Below are 20,259 nucleotides of genomic sequence, written 5' to 3'. Positions count from 1 at the left end.
TAAATTTACAACAATATTAGTAATCTGTGCTAGTTAAATGTATCAGAGAAGTTGGACACTGTGGTTGCCCTAAACTAATTCTTAAGATGTAATTTGAATAGATTACAGAAATATTCTGTTATTACACCCACCCACCCTTGGACTTACCACCACTTTGCAGATTCCTGCCACTTGCATACAAATGAGCAATCGTGAACCCCCAGTGGACACAGGGTATAGTGCATCTGCTTCAGTGAACTATAGCCAAACAAACATTATCAATGGGCCCAGGAGCACATGTATGGATCCCCTCTGCTACCTGAAAACATCTGCAGTGAGCCAGTCTGGAAAAGACCCAACATCAGCAGCAGAACCTGCTTCACACACAGGTACACACACGTTCCATCAAACACAGGATATTAATGCCATGTGGGAAAAGAGCTTTAGTGACTGGTTGGCTCTCTGTCTGAGATCTGATAGGTTGGCTGGCTGGCCAGCTAGGCAGACCAGAGAAAGTGTTTTTTTTTCCTCCAGAGTGAAAGTACAGCCGCTGTCCAAGAGCCTGCTGTTTGTTATTCTCTCTGTAATTAGGCAGATTCAGGGCTGCCAGTAGCATACACATACATCCACACCAACCTGCGTGCTTGTCATATTTCCTCTAGTTGATAAGGACTGCAGGAAGATGTTCTTCATGAACAGTAGAATAAGAAATGAGACATAAGGGACGTAGATATTCCCCCCTGGTGTTCAGAAGGGTCACAGATTGTCACAAACACATTTGGAGCTTGTTTGGTAACCAAAATATGATGAAATAGATACATAAAAGATATGAAACAATGTAGTCAGAATTCCATTCCATTGTATTCCTTTTTTTATGGAATACACCACCTGTCACTCATTGTTACAATGCTTTTTTGCACGCACCTGACTTCAAAGTGTGAGAACAAAAAGGAGGAGAGAGCCCTCCATCTCCAAATGTGAAGAATGCCACCGATTTCACAGCCCTAATAGATTCTCTGTGCATTTAGTTTAAAAAATAAACCTGGCAAAAAAGGACAAAAGACATCTAATCCTGTTTCATAAACACTATTCATAAATGTGCAGAAAACACTTCACACAGAGAGTGAGGACTCCAAAATCACTTTTTATCACCTCCCTGGCTCCAAAGTGATTAAATTCATTAAACTCTTTTCAAATAATTGCAGCTCATCAACAGCAGAGTAAATATTCAGTTAATAGTGCCTTTCAGCTAACTGTGATTCCTTCAATCCATCGTGCATAGCCTTGCATGTCTCGCTGTCATTAATTAAAATTTCTCTTTGGAGGTCAATTTAATTTCCTTTAACTATATATTAGCCCCAATCCAGGGCAGCACAAGCATCTTCCTATGCAGTTGTCGTGTGTGTGCTGAGAGTCGGTGGGGGAGGGTTAATCTTTCTCTTTGCTTTCCTCCTGGGCAGAAAGTGGGTTTAAGCTCTCTCTGTGTCAAGGTGGCGAGCTGAGCTGTGGCGAGCCGAAGCAGAAGCTCTTTACCAGTCTCCGTAGCGTGTTTGGCCAAGGCTGACTGGCTGCCAAACAGCCAGAGACAGAGCGGGGATGAATCAGCACTGACAAGGTGAAGCCAGCTTCGTGTTCACTAGCTGACAGCTCAGGTGCTCAGAGAGATGGAGACACAACAGATTACATTTAGGCAACTGCAGAGAGAGAGACAGAGAGAGAAAGGAAAAGAGGGGGAGATAAAGCAGGAGAGAAAGACCAAAATGGCTTTTGGACTCTTTGGAAACTTCTTGAAAAATAAATGAGAAAGATGAAATGGTTTGTGTGGGTGTTAAAGTATAGTGGTCCTTTATAGCCTACCAAAAGTGTAATGCAGCAACAGATTAAGCAACATAAAAAAAGCCTATATGGTTTCCTGTTTTTGGTGCAAGAAGAATTAAGCATCAGTTTCTGTTTTTTATGCTTTGTTATCTGTGATATCTGCAACACTGATCCAATCTACTGCCTTTTCAAAATCATGGATTGACTTTCCTTTCGTCCGAGGTCTTTGGGTGTACATGCCCAACACATTCTCACTCCCGACTCGTCACATATTGACGCTTTGCCAAGGCCCTTTGGCATCACATTTTAACGCCCTGGGTACCCCTTTTGCGTCATTTTTAGACGGTTAAGGCTCCGTGGTCAAGTTAGCAATGCTTAGCAACAACAAATATGCAACGTCCGGTAAAGTTAGAAACAATAAATATGCAATGTCTGAAACATCGCCATTTTGAAACGGCACGTTATTTAAGTCATGAAACTTGCATTTGGGTTAGGTTTAGGCAACAAAACGACTTGGTTAAGGTTAGGAAAAGATCATGGTTTGCGTTAAAATAACACGTAAGTTAACTTATGCCATTTACGTAATTCCCGTAAAAAATATTTAATGTTGACTTTTTGTTTTATACAGGACACCAACACCACTTTCCTGGTTCAAAGTCAGGCTTCTGGCCCTCCATCCACCCCAACCACCTCTTTACTCAGTCTTTTCTGTTAAATATCATATACCTAGATTACCGTCAAAAACTGGCACTACAGGGCTTCCCCCACTGCGTTAAACTATGACACTATAGGGATCGCCAGCGTTACAAACTGACACCGATGGGTCTTGCGTCCATATGTGACGAGTCAGGGAGTGAGAACAGGTTGGCCCACATACTTATACTTGAGTAGATGTTTTGGGAAGAATATGTAATGTATTGTGTGTGTATGACTGCAGACACAGTCGCAAGGTGGCCCATCTCTAACTAATCTTTCCAGAAGCATTGTTCTAGAGAAACGACATTGAGCACTGTCCCTTAATGTTTGAGATGTAACCCTAAATAACACACTGTAATTCTCTCTCAACTACCCTCTACTTCCCTCTGATTCATCCTAATAGCAATAAAATTGTGCCATTGTGAGTGATGCCTTACTCCGGACACACTGCAGGGTAGCTGCTCTCAAAGTGAAGTCCTTGAGGGAGCAGCAGGGGAGTCCTTGCAAAAAGAGGAATTGTTAAATTTAATTTTTATTTCAAGTAGATATTATACCATTGTGAAAATGTATGAGTGACTATTCTAAGCACCGGTTTCGCTATGAATTCTATTATTTTCTCTGAACACAGACAGATCTACAATTCTATTCTAAATGACTAACTCCTCCAATAAGAGGTCTGAGTACCAACATCTGATCAGACAGGTGGCATAACATGGGTCTATTTTTAGATCTGTTTTATGAAGACATCTACTGTAGCAGTGTATCATAGGTGGTATGTGTCCTATATGCTTTATCTTTGCCCAAGGCTAACCCTGTATTCACTGCTGGCACGTAAACATAAACTCATAATAACATTAATCTCACCATGCAACTGTGCACTTTTCAAAAGCAGCCCATCTGTGAAGGCTTCCCAATTAGCTGCTGTCATATGGCACAGGATGAAACAGATTTCTGATACACACTGTCCTTGGTACACCACTGTACAGGAGAAAATAAACAATATGTTCAACTAATCTGCTGTTAAGCTGCAGGATTTCATCTGTAAAGCACTTATGATAATGTTAAGGCTTTTCTTGGACCAAAATACAACCATTGTGCATCTCTGAATAGGTCAATTGTTCTGTATTTTATCTCCAGGAGAGTGTTCGTTGGACAAATAGCTCACATTGTCTACCAACACAAATAGCAGTCAGGAGCATCGATCAGGGATACACACCTTATCTACAAGAGCTCTGAAACAACAACCAGCACTATAGTGACTAGCATTACAGCAGTGTAGTGCAACATCTTAGAGACGCGACCAGCAACAAAAAGAGAGTCAACAATGCTGCAGCATCCATCAAGCAGACAGCAGAGAATAGTGTGTGTGTTTGCATTTGCGTGCATTTACCTTGCGTCCGCCTGTGTTCAGCTTTATGGGCGTGAGGAAGGGGTCAAAGATCATGTGGCTGGTCTCGATGTTGACTGGTGACTGCCTCTTCCCCACCGAGCACAGGTTCCAGGCCGAGTTTACCAGCCCCCAGAACGACGGCACTGCGACACAAAAGACAGAGCAGGTGTTTAAAAGGGTGAGCATCTGCACCAACGAGATAGGAGCGCATTCCACAAAGAGGTCACAGTGACGGGCAGCATTTTTTTTAATTCTGGCCTGCCAGACTCACAGTGGGAGAAGTGTAATTAGCAGGGTTCAACTCGCGTGGGCTTTTGGTAGTCTGTAGCAGTACTCTGGGAGTGAACCTGCAGATGGTTCCTAGATTATATTTCTCTCAACATTTTTCTAAGATTTCTCACAGGATTTTGTTCATTTTGTTTTTTTTATTCCTGTTGTGTAAATATCATCATCAAACCTCTTTTTTGTGATCATTGTTATAGAGTTGGAACATGGGTCAGTAGAATATCTTGTTTTGGTCTGCTTTAGTGTTGTTAATGTTCCTATACTCAAACCTTGTGCACAGGAGTAATAGGAACATAAATCAATACATGCAGACATACATGCACATTATGTACTGTATATGCCGCCAATTGTAATTTAAAGGAATGCAAAAAGTACATAAATAAAAAAGCAAAATCACTTATTTAACCATAACCAATAATTAATACACAAAATAAGCTGCTTCTAGTTGACAACCCAACTCCTACCCCCATTTTTTTTATTTTCATTAATTCATTCTGCCATCACCCATTCACCCATTGTACACAAGACAATAAAAGCAAAGGCAAAAATCATACATTTAGACAAACTTCTGAATGTATAACCAAAACGTACACCCCTTCAAGACAATAACCAGGCTAATGAACTAAAATTTCAAAACCATAACTCCATTTTTCAAAAAGCACACCCATTTCTCTAAACTCTACACACAAATCCCTTCATTTCTCATTGCCTACACCATGTGTTCATTGAGAAAGCACTATCATTCAATATTGTTCACTGTATCAGCAAAGCTTGAGCTGAAATAGCACACAGCTACCCAGGTGGAAACACAAACTGTCAAAACTGATAACGCACCAATCAGAACCTTCAGTAGATAGATAAAGGGGCCAGAGTCAGTTCAGTTTTGGAGCAATGGATCAAGAGAAATCTGAAGGAAGAGGTAGAGGACACCGGAGAGGAGGAGGAGGAAGAAGAGGAGGAGGAAGAGCAGTATGGAGAGGAATAAGAGGTGAAGGAAGAGGAACAGTCGGAGTTGGAGTAGGAGGAAGATGAGGAGTAGGAGGAGGCGGAGCAGGAGTAGGGCGGAGAAGGAGGAGGTAGAGAAAGAGATGGAGGAGGTGGTGAAGAAGGTGGAGAACAAGAATCTCTGGCCTGTCCTAGACCAAAGGCAGTACGCAGGGGCAGAATAATTAGTTGTTTGGTGTGTTGTGCTGTACAGCATACTAAGGAATAAAAACTGTGTGCAAATGTTTACATTTGTTACTTTTTGTGTTCATTTTGAGGGATTGTGTGTCATCACTGAGGGCAAAGTTTGCATTTTCAGCAAGATTGAATGATTTTGAATGGAGAGCGTATTTTGACCTGAAAATTGGAGAAGTTTGAGAAGTTGTGGATTTGTGTTTAGAGTTTTGAGAAAAAGAGGCATAATTTCAAGAAATTTCAAGAATCAAAAAAGCTGTAGATATTTCCCCATTGTAGAAGGACCCAGAGTAGGTGATTACACAAATGACCTGATCTATACATCCTCACAGATATATATATTATATCTACGTTTGGGATTTAAGCACTGTACATACTTACAACTTATTGAATTTTAAAACCAAGAAAAAGCCATGGAAAACAAGTGAACTTTCTCTGTCTTCTGAGACTGGAGGAAGTGGAGTTTAAAGTAGAGTAAAAGTTTAATGTCTGCCTCTGAAATATAATAACATATATATATATATATATACATATATATAAACATAACTGTACATAAGTACAGTACATAACAGTACTTGAGTTGGTGTACCTAGTTACGTTCCATCATTACCAACACCTTACTTTCAGAAATATTGAGGTACAAACAGATCAAGCTGATGTAATAAAATTGGTTTCAGTTAAAGGGGTATTCCAGCAATTTAGTATTACGCTTCCATGAAGTTGGGAGACTCAGAAGAGACAGATCTGAGATAGATTGATCAAAATCAAAGCACAAAAGGCAAAAATATCTAAATATCTTTTAGTACCAAACTAAAACATTTCCCACAATGCAACTAGATGGTGCCATTTTATTAAATGCCAACACAAATGCACCCAATTTGTAAAGGAGACTTTTTGTTAACCAGAGTTAACCCTCATGGCTTCACTATGACATCATCCGGGGATCTTTTCTCAGAATTGACAAAGCTTCTGAAGAGCCACAAAATATATTACACAACTGTCACTCCACATGACAAGTAAACAGATTTGATGCTGAAAATTGGTGGCATGACCCTTGAAGATATTCCCATCACCTTAAAACCCATAAGAAATATAGCTAATCATTCTACATTATATCTGTTTTTTTCAGTTTGTTGTCTAGTTGGTGAACTAGACAATAAATAATTTTTGAAAACAAAAAATTCGCCAAGCCAACACGCCTGTCTGTTCTTCAACATTAGCATGACAATCCTGCAGAAAGATTCAGTCAGACTGGATACTTGCTAGCATTCATTCTTCACCTATTTTCAGGATCTAGGTAACTATTTCATAACATTATAGCCTCCCATGTGTCCATATTATCCATCTTGAAGCTTATAGTGGCATAGATTGCTAGTCTAATGCTTCAGCAGGCAATTCCAATGTTAGAATCATGAAGCTCAGTGGGCAAAACTAATCTCCAGTAACTTTTAGCAATTTGGTCTAAACCTCCCTCTGATAAGAGGAGATATTACAGAAGTGAGAGAAGTGGAATCATTCTATAATCAGCTAACACATGTACTATAAGACTGAGAGGACAGGATGGCCCAGTGAGAGAATGTCAGCAATGTGGGCGTGATAGGCATCTCAGCCAGTCATTTTCTTATGTAAGACTTGGCCACCGGGACTAAGAATTCAATTGCTTCAACAGGGTGGGAAGTAGAGGCTTATCACGTCAACTCAAGCAAGAGGCAGGTTTTCGCTACAATATCTGCTGGAGCCCTAAGCAGCATTTTCCATTTAGGAACATGGTATTAAGCAGAAATGAGTCACTGGAATGTGCTATGCAAATTCCACTGAGATTTCCAACAAAAGCTGAGATAATTTGAAAATATGCAAATTCATGGTGACTGAGAGGGAAGCAGACACGACACAGCGTGAATTCAAAGCTAAAGACTCAGCAAGTCAACAAGTCTCTGAACCACAGAGTTTGTTCGTGGTGCTCATACATTAGACATGCTGTACCGAGAAAGCATTGCATCACTGTTCAGATAAAAGCACAGTATTCATCACCCTTTCTGCCATGAACATTGTGTTAGCTGTGGGTATGTGCATATTTTATGGTGTTTCCTACAATGAATAAATATCAGCAGAAAGCATTTGGTGACAGACAGAATCATGTTCTTAGCTTACCTTAAAGCTGATCTAAGAAATATTTCAAATGACAGTAGCTGTATTCACATGGACCCTAAGATTCCACTTATTCATAATAATAATCCAGTCATAATGAATGCCTCAAGCAACCACCCTAATTGGAGGAGACTGGCCCGATCTGTCCTGATCAGAAGGAATTTTCATCGGAATGGCCGGTCAATAGGGGCCAAGCGCCCAGGGAGCCCACAAGCTGTTATATCAGTCATGGAAGTCCTTGTTTTCCAAAGTCCGGCTAACCTGGGGGTTAGTTTTCAACCTGTCTGATCCCCTGAGTGATGTTTTCTTATTTTTAGGGATGTCTCTGCGTTTTTAGATTTCAGCAATAACTGTAACTGAATGCAATGTTATTATTGCCAATAGGAATGAATTAACAGAAAAGTCTTTAGATGTTTCTTTAATCAACATACATAGGTACTGTAAGTATGCAGCTAACATAAAAGATGTTTATATAGACTTTCCTTGAAGCATATGTATTACTTATCCAAATTCATATCTAGCAGAGTTAAGGTAGCACCTTGATATAGTGTTAAAATGCCATGTTGTGGTCATAGGAACCACAGTAATGTTTCAGATCACTTTGAAATAACTATCCAGACCTGATCCTTCGCTGACTGAAAGATGACAAATATGTCCACTAAGGAAACAGAGTGGTGACGTTGCTACAGGCATGAGTTGTGGCATATTGTAATACTTTAGTCACACAACACTGGGTCACGCTGCAATAAAAAGCTTTGCTTGGTAATCCTTCTGAGGTGGGAGTTCTTTCTTTGAGCTGTCAATACTTTGACTTTATCAGGTCAATAAAAAATGTGTTGACCTGCACCAAACCGGAGTAAAATTGTAAATACTGTAGCTTTTTGAGATATGCCCTTAAACTAGACCTGAAATACAATTTTGGACATTAAGCTGACTTTCAGAGTCCTTACACGCCAGTAGGCAAGTTGCTGCCTTTATTTATGTCAGCAGAGTGTGGCGGCAGCTTTCTCTGCCAGTCCAGCAGCAGCAGTGGCAGCATGGGACTAGATGTGTGGTCATGGGTCACTCACAAGAATCATTTTCCCTTTCTGACATTTTTTTAGTAGCTTGATGAACTTTGGCAGGCTGGCCTCTCTAGCTTTGATGTCCACAAAAGCCCTGACCAGTCAACTGCAATATTTGACCGAGATGCAGAAGGAGTCTCTGGTGATGCTGGTGAGGTCTCTATAATGTATCAGTGCCAGGTACAGCTAAAGCTACTTTACCCTTGTAAAAAGGCCAACTTGGGAGCTCATGAGTTTGCTACGGGAGAAGTAATAGGACAGTCCCTCCTATCATAAGATGATAGAAACCTAATGAATGCAAGATGGGAAGTAAAGGCTTATTACAAATGTTTCCATACAAGTCACTGGCTAAATGAGAACAGAAATTATGTATATGAATCGTATGCTATGGCCTTTCAGTCACCAGATCTCAACCCAACTGAAAACCTATGGGAGATTTCAAAGGCACATGTATGAGGGTAAATCAATTTTAAAATCATTGTAAATGCACAATGTAGTAGAGTATGAGTCAAATGAAGAACAAAACATGATCTACAAATAGATTTAAAATCCACAAACTTTTCATGATCCACAAATATAAAACATGATTCACAAATACATTCAAAATCCACAAACAGACTGTTCATGATCCACAAATATAAGACATGAAAAAAAGATTCAAAACCAGGTTTCCCCAGGTCATGATAGGGTCAATTGCTAAAGTAAGCCAAATGGTGACAACCAGGGACTCTCCAAATCTCTAGGTCAGACCCTCTCTGCATGCTTTTGTCATGATCCTGTCTGTGTGTCTTCTTTGGGAGTCTAGGTTTTAGTTCTATATTTTTGTTCTTAGTCCTGGTCCTTAGTTCATGTTTTAATATTCACTCCTAGTTCTTGTTTACATTATTTTGTTTTAGTCTCCTCTGTACTCTGTGTTCTAGTTCTGTGTTCTTGTTCAGGTTCTGGCACTTTGTAACTTGTGTGTTTCTGTCTTTGTTGGTTATTCATTTTGCCCCATGTCTGCCTGTCAAGTGTTCTCTCTGTTTTCCCCCGCTCGCTCTCGCCTGCCTCGTTAGCCCTAATCCCGCTCACCTGTGTTGCTCCCACCCCGCTCGTTAGTCCCTGTGTGTATGTATACCTGCTTGTGTCTCCAGTCTTTGTCACTTCCTTGCGTCTAATGTCGAGTTAGATACCTTTGTTTGGATTTTGTCTCGAGCTCCATGTAAGCCTGTTTCAGTTTAGTTTTGAGTTAATAAAACACCTATTGAACTGCATCCCCCTCTCGCTTCGCCTTTGTCTGCATTTGGGGCCTCACCTCAGCCTGCACTCAGCTCTTGTAAAACATTGCTCTTAAGTCCTTATCAGTCTCTGAAACGACTTTATCACTCTGAACCTGGCTCACAATAATTCTTTTGACACAAGCCATAGCCAATCAGGGCTATGGCTTGCTATGTGATGTCGCACCTCCTCAATAAGCCTTTCAAAATAAGACCTGGAACGTGTCAGAATATCGGAAGTGTGCCTATGTAATTTAATATTTGTACATTATGTATGCTGCGGTCCTGTGTCTCATTTGCTCTTAACCCTTGTGGTCTGAGCAAATTTTAGCATATTGAGTGCAAGTTTCTCCCACAATCTCTCTTGTACTGTATAATTAGAGAAATTATTAGTGTCTGTATATTGCTTAGTATCCCTGTTATTGTGCTTAGTTTGAGATTTATTAGAGCTGTCACGTAAGTTAATGTGTGGTATTATTTCGCCAATAGAGGATGCTCTTTACCAATGTAATGGAATATTCATTAGTGCTATCTCACTGCCTTAACTGGTGATTATTGTGTTTAAATAGTACATTGGTGTTTTTAAAGATGTAAGCTTTTGTAAATGTATATGATAAGTTAAACTGAGTAATCTACTTAATTTGTTCAGTTATGAATGCCCCCCTATTATCTGAACTCATGTTTAATTATATTTAAGGTAGTACAGGTGAAATTGTCTTTTCCCTCTGCAATCACTGCATTTCTGCCCATAATGTTGTCCAGTTTCTATTTTTAAACATACACCAGTAGCCAACCTAGTATAGCCTTGTGTTATGTGTGCTTTTTGCTCTTTGTAGTGTGCATTTATCCATACTGTGTGTGTACACACACACACTCACCAACCACTTTATTAAGTACACCTGTTCAATTGCTTTATGCAAATAGCTGATCAATCACATGGCAGCAACTCATATACTTTTGCATTTTAAAGGCTCAGAGTGTAAGATTTAGTGGCATCTAGTGGCGAGTATTGTGAATTGCAACCATCTGTCCAGTCTACCACTGCCCCCTCACCTTTCAAACAGTGCAGGACAGCTACGGTGGCTGACACAGCACAAAAGGTGTCTCTTCTGAGACAGCAGAGAGTGACCAGTCAAGAAATGAGGTTTCTTTAGGTATATTTAGAGATTATATTAAATTATTCAGTAAAACCATATGTTATTGTCACTTGGCCACTGACAGACATCATGGAAAATTTAAGCCAAGAGTATGAAATGCTATTTCTGCCCCACAGTCCATTATAAATCACAAAGTTTATAGGAAACATTGACAAGGGAAACATGTTTATTCTCTCTGTGATTAGGGACCCTCACCAAAACTGCCCGCCAGCAATAACATCTGGCCTACAGTCAGATTATGGTGCTTTGGTAGCGGCAAAAAATATAAATACATACATTATAGTGGTGCTGAAATAGATCTCAGTCATGATAGCAACAGTTACTCAAATAATCACTTCCTCTTTAGTGGTTTTGCCTACAAAATAAAAGCATGAGAAGCTTGTTTACTGCAATTCTGTTGGAGTTGAACTGAGGTTTTACTTTGAAAAATTCTGAACGACATTAAGAGTCTGTAGCTCACTTGAAGCCGTCAGAAAACGTGATTCCCCTAAATGCCTGGAGATACTGGGGAATTGCAAACGTGTCCGTAGGTTGATGGATGTGGATCAAACACCGAAGCAGTGCATGATCTAAAACATTCGCTGCAGATTCCATTTGTTGAAGAGATAGAGAAAAAAGTTGTCAAGAGGTGGAATTGAACACTCAACCCTGTGCTTTACTGACTGAAATTACTCAACATGTTGAATCAAGACAATATTATGGCTTATAATCTCATCCATCATCTAATGGTTGAAAATATTGCTTCGATGCTAAACTTATTTGCCGACCCCTGCAGAATGTTATTTATTACTTCTTCTTCTAATGTACGTATTCAACATAGTGATTAGTGTCTGCACTGCCTGAATTCTACCAGAAGTAGAACAAGAAGAACATAGTGACGAAATGCGCTCTGTAGCGCGGTTCGTCCGTTTTCAGCTACATGACGACACAACGTGCCGACGTCCATGGAAGTGGGGACCCACGGTTATGTAGATATAAATAGCTCATTCTAAGGTAATAAGGGTTAAGGTTATTATGTAAGGCAGGGGTGGACAAATAAGTCTGGCATTGGGCCAATTTTTTTTCAAGCCGTTACATGGCGGGCCAGAACATGGTTAGATTTTTTCAAATCCTTGGATACATGTGAGCATGCTTGGCTCAGTCAGTAGTGTACAGTACCCCGATGGGAGACACTTTCAGGGGGGGAAATTTAGGGGAATCCTGTCACACGTTTACTGATGACTTTTTCAGAGGTGTGTCAAGCAAGCCAGAGACTCTTTTGAATGTCCTTCAGAACTTTTCAAAGTAAAAGCTCAAACTCGACATAAAGCATTGCTGCAAAAAATGCTTTTATTTTGGAGGTAAAATCACTTAAGAGGATCTGATTGTGTGAGTAAATGTACCTGTCATGACTGAGATCTATTTCAGCACCAGCCGCTATCAATGTATTTATTTTTTATTTTTCTGCTATCAAAGCAGTCTGGCCCGCGGGCCACCTATTACTGACCACTGATTTGTCGATAGATCCTCAGAAATATTACACACTGAACCTCTAATAATTACATCACATATACAGAATTGGTCATTTTTTAATCTTACAATGTTTTTTAATATTTTTCTAATTGATATTTGTACTATAATTCTAATTATTTTTCTTTATTGCACACACACCTTTTAGCAAATCCTCAAAATGTATTGTATTGACAATGTGACAATTAAAAGCTCTGAATCTTGAATCTTAAATCATATGCAAATTTTGAGTAGCTATAAATGGTATTGGTAATGACCTACAAACCATGTTGTACCATGGGAAATAGAATTTTTACTTCTTACTCCTTTTAATTAGCTACATGAGTTGCCAACATGGACCAATGGGAACAAACCATTAATGAGCTACTGTGTTAGCAACAATTGCTGTTCTGTTCAATCCCAGGATACCTGCTGTTGGTTGAAAGTTAGATAAATTCTATAAGTTAAGAAAGTTCTACAGGAGGAAAGAACAGCAAGACAGAATAAAAAAACATTAAAAAATAAGGTTAAGTCATCATTTGTCAAAGGTAGCATTGAATAAGGAAGTGACATGTTTCATCAGAAAGGGAGGTTCGGGGGGGAGAGAGAGAGAGAGAGAGAGAGAGAGAGAAATAGAGAGACCTCTTGTGATGCAACATCCCTCATGAAAATGACAGGAAATCCATGTGCAGAATGGGAATTGGAGTGTGAGCGAATCGATCCATTAAACCCAGGCCCCTTGTCGTAAATGTACACATAATTATTAGCCGTTGATAGATTCCTGAATGCAACTTCAGTGGCAAGGGACATCACTCACTGCTGACAGAGGCACAAGTAGCTCTGTCAATAACCTACTCACACCCTCCTATAGCACTCATACTCCTATATAGCAAGGCTGTTTCTTGAGCGTTAGAGCCACTTTCATTTCTTATTGGCAAGCTATAAAAGTGGACAGGGATATATGGTGTGGCCTTTTGCAGATGTCGGACAGAGTATGTGTAATGTGCAAGTGAAAAGGGCAACTGAGGCTTCTGTGTCGTGGCCGGTCCTCATCACACTTTTTTTTTTATCAAAGGGCCTCAGCAATTAGAATTATCACATGGTGGAAAATGGTTTGGGCTTATTTAGCCAAAAAAGACAGTGAGCAGAATTCACAGCAATTTGGTAGCCAACTTTAAATAATAATTGCAATCTTTCCTGCTTCTTCCAGTTATTTGTGATGTATTTAAAGTTATTAAATCTGCAGATCAGGCGAGGCATTCCAAAGCCCGGGGGCTGTAACAGCAAACGCACCTTTAGTTTTTAGCCGTGACTGTGCGACAGATAACACAGTTTGGCCTGATAATCTCGGGTAGCACAGCCAAACTAAGATTAAAAGTATTTTAAAATGTACACCCTGTTGTATTAAGAATGCATGTACAACATCAGATCAGACTCAGCATCAGCCCATCCTCACCAGAAAAATGGCTATATAGGATAGATTGTGCATATTTACATTTACTGTTAGGCCACGACCTCCAGTGGGTGTATGACAAACGCAGGAGACAGACATCTGAGTCCCATCTGAAACAATGTTATAGTTGACTTATTTAAAGTTAAATAAAATGTTACGTAGGTGTTACGTCAAGTAAGCAAAGTAAGTGACTTGCGTTACTTACATCACGACTTACGTAACATACTTATTTCAACCAGAACCACAATATTTACCTAAACCTAAGTAGTTTTGTTGCTAAAACCTAACCAAACTGCAACCACTTCACAACCTTAACAGTGTGTTTTACGTCATGTGACTTACGTAATTTACTTAAAGTCTGGTACAACCGTCGCTGGACTGGTACTTTCCAACCATCATATATGTTGTTTTGGGACAGCTGACAATTGACCTATTTTGTTTAAGGACGTGTTGAGCAGATATTTGATGTTATAAGATCAAGATTTAAAAAAAATTATCAAGCACATCCTTACTTTGAACTGAGTAGTGTAGTCACTTTAAACTTGCTTAGGGGCCTTTAAACTTTCGGGCTCCTGGGGCTGAGTCCTGTAGACCCATTCAATTATCCAAAAAAATTTATATAAAGAATACATGATTTGTAGTACATAGGCTAAGACGTGTAAAACCATACCAGTGGTTTTGTACATAAATTCACATAGTTAAAGGAGACCTATTATGCTTTTCCGTATTTTATGACTTATCTAGAATGTTACAATGTTGGATGTTCATGTTAAACATGGCCAAAGCTTCAAATAATGAGTTAGAAGTATTTAAAAGAAATCCATGTCAGCAAAAACCTCAGATTTCCTCCTTTTCTGAATGTTCTGTTTTGAACTACTTTTTCTACCAACTGCTTCGGTATACGACACATGGAGCTAGATGGAGCTGGTATTCCATATATGGTCATTTGCTTTGCACAGCAACGGCACAGCAACGCTCAGTCTGTCTGTACCGCTCAGCGGCAACAACAGCCTGGTACACGTGCCTCAGGGTCTTGGCCAATCAGAAGACAGTGGGCTTTGAGAGAGGGGGCCTCAAAGAGACAGGAGCATCTACAGCCTGTTTCAGACAGAAGCTGAGATGAAGCTCTACATAATAGAAAATTATTTTTTTAAACTTTGAATCATGCAAAGCTGCCACACATAAGTCACAGATCTCCAATATAGTACTGGAAATGCAGTATAATAGGTCTCGTTTAAAACCTCAAAAAGTGAGATTCCACATCCATGGAGAAGACTGTCCATTGCAGTCACATGTCATTACTAAGTCTCATAGAATGGGTGTTTTCCACATACAAGTCTTGCCTTACCACAGCTATAAGCTCGGCTCGGCTGTGTGAGGCTATGTTTGCAGACTAATTATGCGGCTGCCTGGGCTGGGTGTGAGGTGCACGCTGGGTCGTCCCTGTGGGCTTATTAGAGTTCAGGGTTGCGGTGAAGGTGGGATCCGAGGTCTGAGGAGACACTCACTGGACAATTAAACCCTACATTAATTACTTCCACGGCCAAGCATCGCACAGATAGCCATGTAGTTATAAATCCAAAGTCTGGAGAGACCTAGTTTCTCATTATAGAGAGCAGCTCGGAGAATGCCGGCATCAAAACGCATTATATCGACATGTGCAGACACAACCAAAGCAGTTACAGCTGCACCCAAGCCAGGAAAATGTATCTATACCACAGACTACTACAACTACAAAAATTAAAGGTAACCTCCTATATCTGAGTGACACTAAATGAGATGCACACACAGACACACACACACACACACACACACACACACACACACACACAGACAAAGACCAGTGTTGCATTTGGTAATGCATTTCATTAAACAGGCCTAGGCCCAGTGATATCCTTAATGAAATGTCTTTATTCTGTCAACTGGATATGGATGAAAAGTTAGGGTAATAGTCTTTGGAAAACGGGAGAGAATTGGAGAAATGCAAAGTGCACACACACCTACACACACACACACACACACACAAACAGCATTTCTCTCTCTCATGTTCTCCTCCTCTCCCAAAGACCCAGATGCATCCTGTACATCAATTTCTTGGATGAGCTTCAAGAAAAGTATGAAAAGTGCCTTCCTTTTGGAACTGCTGATGCAAAGTTGCAAATTTGCCCGCAATGGGAGAGAGAGAGCGAGAGAGAGAGAGCGCTGAAGGAGACCTTACAGCTTGGGGATAAATGCTTACTTAAGCAGGTATGGAAACCAACATCTTAATGATAATGAATGTCTAAGAGCAGCATTAACAGAGCTGTCATATTCTGCTAGCTCTCAATTTGAAACACTGCTCCAGCGCTGCGGGTTCCATCTTGTTTACTCACTAGGGGGCATTTTAACAGACATTTTGTTAGGTCTATAAACAGAAGGAGATATGTTTTATATAAAAGCTGTGGACAGGGATCTGGTGCAGTACATTTATCAAAAAAGGTGTCGTCGTTTGTTGAGGCAAAGGGAACTTGGAGACTGTAAAACTGAGAGGCTTCTGGGTAAAATCACCAAATGTGTGGGGGCTAGTATATAACACACATCTTTGCATAGCGCATCTTACATGCAGTTCTTGGCTTGTTTGAGAGGTGTTTAGAAGGTATATATTTGTAACAGACTGTGTGAACAGGACACCGGCGAACATATTCAGTGGCAGAGAATTAATGGCATCCAGATAAACACAGTTTAGGCATAAGGACGAGGCAGACTGAGTTAACTGTTAACTCTTAGCACTTTCACACTTTGAGACAAAAACAACTAACGGGAGCACCTGCACTAAACATAATGCTATACTATACTTAACTATAGGGGACAGCGCGGTGATTTGAGCCTGTGGGGAAGTTGAGCCACCCCTTGTTTCTCGGCAACCATAGACAAAATTGGTCATGTGACCACACAATGGATAACAAGAGTCATCCATTTTACTCTCCCTGTGATGGAGAGAGGCCCATGGAATAAGTGAAAAGCACATTTAAGATCAAAAAACTGTTTTTTGCCGTTCAAAGTGATTTTCATATGTTCAAGGAGTCCTGATTCTTGTGTCTGAACAATTAGGTTTGAGAAAATCTTATGCATGTGTTAGTGCTTTAGGAAATTACAATATGAGGCTATACTGTTAGCGTGATGTTACCCTTAAACTGTGGGATAAAATTGCAGGGATGGGGTAATTTGAGCCAAAAGACCTGTGGGATGTTGAGCCAGCTATTTAACTGTAATTTTATATTGCATTTTTATGCATCACCAAAATGATGTAAACATTATGCATTTTAGACCAGAAACCATCATTTCATGCTTCTATAAATGGAAGACAGACAGGAGTCAACTCCTGTTGTGTGTTTGGACAGAGCAGTGGGAGAGGTACAAAAATGGGAAGTCCATTCATCAGGTGGTACGAGACAAGACGATCAACAGGATGACTTTAAAGCAATACATTGATCTGAAACAACTAGGAGACATAGCTGCAATGTGTGTGGAATTGAATGTTGGGACCTGGGGTTTGAGTTTGCATGATGAAATGACATTAATGTCCCCGACCCCCTCATATGGTACATAGTCTTTTTTTACAGTATAATAATATGTACAATATATGTACATATTTTAGTTGGAGACCTTACTGTCATGTCCTCAGTTTAAAGACACCTCAAGTAAAAACTGGCTCCACTCACCCCGCTCTCCCCTAACTTAAGCACCTTCAATTTTCTGTTATGTTTTACTGTCAGTGACTGGGCCTTGCAAAGAGATCAGGACCTTGGACAGCTCTAGCTAAAAGAGCGGGAGAGATGGGCTGTGAAATGACTCTATTTTAGTATTTGCATTTAAGTGTAAAACTGATGCACCATATAGTGCATTCAAAACTTGCCACACAGGACTGAAAGTTGTAGTGTCCATTCATTTTGATAATTGTGACAACAACAGTCATGCAACACACCTTTCTGAAGAGTTCCGCAACCTCACCTGAACCCAATGGGTCCCGACAACGGGTTAAATGTTGGGTCGGGTCAATAGTGCTTTACCCTGACATTTTCCTAATGTCTCTCTGAATTATCTAACTAATGAACAAGTCCCTTTAGTAAGGACATTTGCTGCTAATAAATATCCAAAAACAAAAAAAAACACAGATGGTGCTGCAGGTGAGATACTATCAGGTCATAACACAGACTTTTATCATTTGGTCCACAGTAGTCTCATTACCACAGTTCATCAATAGCCCCTTTATATCAGCTGTAGCATTAGCGTTAATGGGGCTAACAATGGCGCTGCTGACGATTAGTAGAACAAACCGTAAATCACCAGGCTGCTATTACAGGCAGGGTGCCGCAGGTACATGAAAGTCTTTCAAGATGCGCACACATTGATTGATGCTGAGTGAATGCGCTAGACTGTGCATCTGTGTTTGAGACCGAGGGAGGGAAGAAGCTCAGGAAGAAATGTGTCTGTATTAATTGAAGAATACAAAGTCTGTATCCAGGTTACCGTCAAACAGAGTCACAAAAGAAATGCATTTTCATGTATACTTTTCCATCCTTCACTGTCATGCGAATATTAGGAGCTGGTTCAACGAGACGAGCAGTAGGTGGCACAATGACCGTGTATGAAATTGCATACTGATATACTGTTCATGCTACATGTGATGCAAACTTACAAGTATGTATGTTCCACCTGCTCAGTTTTGGTATTTTGGATTTTGTGTACCTGAGAAATGCCAGAATGTATTCTACATTAGCAAGAATTTCTGAATATAAAAGTTTTTTTCATTGTTTCCCTATTTCATGTTAAAATCCAAATCCTGGACACTTTGACAACATTATACCCAACATGCATATTACAATTTATTTGGAAATACATCACATTACAGAAGCTAGGGACATTCAGTCTGCCACTTTAAATGCATAATGCACTGAGACTAGCACATTATGCATTTTCCCATTCATTGTTGACCGGGAAGTCAGTGCCTTTCCAATACTGCCGTGTGCTCATGCCTTTTCAAGTTAATAAATTATTAAAACCTCAATTATATTCATAATGCTAATTTTCCCTTCTTAATTTTCTAGCAGTGCAAAGCAGCACTGCTTGACCTCTGATATAAAAAAAAACACTACAAAATGACTTAGCACTTTGCATTTGTCATGGCCAAGTGCATCAAGAAATTGCGTTTGCAACTCCTGAACATAGGAGTAGGAGTGTAGTGTGAGAACCTGAAGGCAGCAGCCTGTGTTGAGTATGTGTGTTTGGGCGCTCTCAGGGAAATGGTCAGTGACAGTGGGTCTTGTTTGTGCTTGTCTTGTGATGCTGGGGTAATCCTGCTGGCCCAGCACAGTGTGAAGGCCTCATTAGCACTGCCCAGTCAACAGAACAATAAACATGCCAGTCAAGCTAACTCCTCCTGTCATGTTCTTAATGGTCTGAGATATACAAGCTGGCGGCAAGCAGAGGCCTTCGCTCTCAGGGGCGGAATAACAAATACAACGTTCCTCAAGGAGGGGTGGGACGGATGTAGAGAGGTAGTAATGGAGGAGGATGTGGAGCACTAGAGGGGGAAGAGAGGAGGATATTTTTCTTCTGAAGTGGGTGTTCTACAAGCAGAGACATCATAAGGAGACTAGATCGCAGCTGTTGCATGGAAGTTCAGGGGGAAGGACCACATGTACTCCAAATAAGTGTAAGGAAGTTTTGTAGTGGTGAGAAAAACGACTAAGGTTTAAAACCAACTCCTTTAGCTGGGGCTTTTCAAAATGTTTCATGTTCTCACAATGTCTATGTGGTTTTTTTTTGGGTGTTCCAGTTTAATAACACATGCATATTAGGTGCAAAGGTGTAAATGTGTTCGTCTATGTGTGTGTTAAGGGTTCAATATGCTTCAAATGACTTTGGTTTAGTAGTGGTCAGACGGCAAGAACACAGTATCTTGGCAAGAACAGTGTGTCTTATGCGTTTCTTTGTAGTCTCCAAGTAATAAATTGCACAAATGGAGACAGTCTCTCTAAAGCATTCATGATGTTCCACACAGAAAAAGGAGAATGGACACACACAATAAATAAAGAGAGATCCAGTAAGATCAACCCTGCCTACTTCCACACCTTCACACACCTTACCAATCGCTGAATGAAATGATTCTGGACTGAAAGCCAATCGTCTTCTTTTAATAGCCGAGGCGGGAAACATATTTCAGCCAATCGTGTGGTTCCACTGACGTAAGGGGTCGTATACGTAGAAGTATAATTGGTCGCAAAAAATGCTTTTTAAACCTTATTTTGAGGCAAAGTCGTCAAACTTTTTCTGTGATTTTTTGCAGATTTTATTGCTGATTCTA

At 40.2% G+C, this 20,259-nt stretch overlaps 1 protein-coding gene across 1 annotated transcript in view; it reads right to left on the bottom strand.

The window, feature by feature from the left end:
• The window catches only part of ca10a (carbonic anhydrase Xa), a 233,026-nt gene that overhangs the window by 125,419 nt on the left and 87,348 nt on the right, over positions 1-20,259 (bottom strand). The window contains exon 4 of the mRNA XM_038736386.1: positions 3,884-4,026. Coding sequence (XP_038592314.1) covers positions 3,884-4,026 — 143 coding nt within the window. The remainder of the gene's footprint in view (positions 1-3,883; positions 4,027-20,259) is intronic.

This window comes from Micropterus salmoides, unplaced genomic scaffold (genome assembly GCF_014851395.1).
Source record: "Micropterus salmoides isolate LMB-PRFRI ecotype aquatic unplaced genomic scaffold, ASM1485139v1 Ms_hic_scaffold_21, whole genome shotgun sequence".
Lineage (NCBI taxonomy): Eukaryota > Metazoa > Chordata > Actinopteri > Centrarchiformes > Centrarchidae > Micropterus > Micropterus salmoides.
Note: the sequence above shows the minus strand (reverse complement) of the source record. Positions and strands in the feature narration are given on the sequence as shown.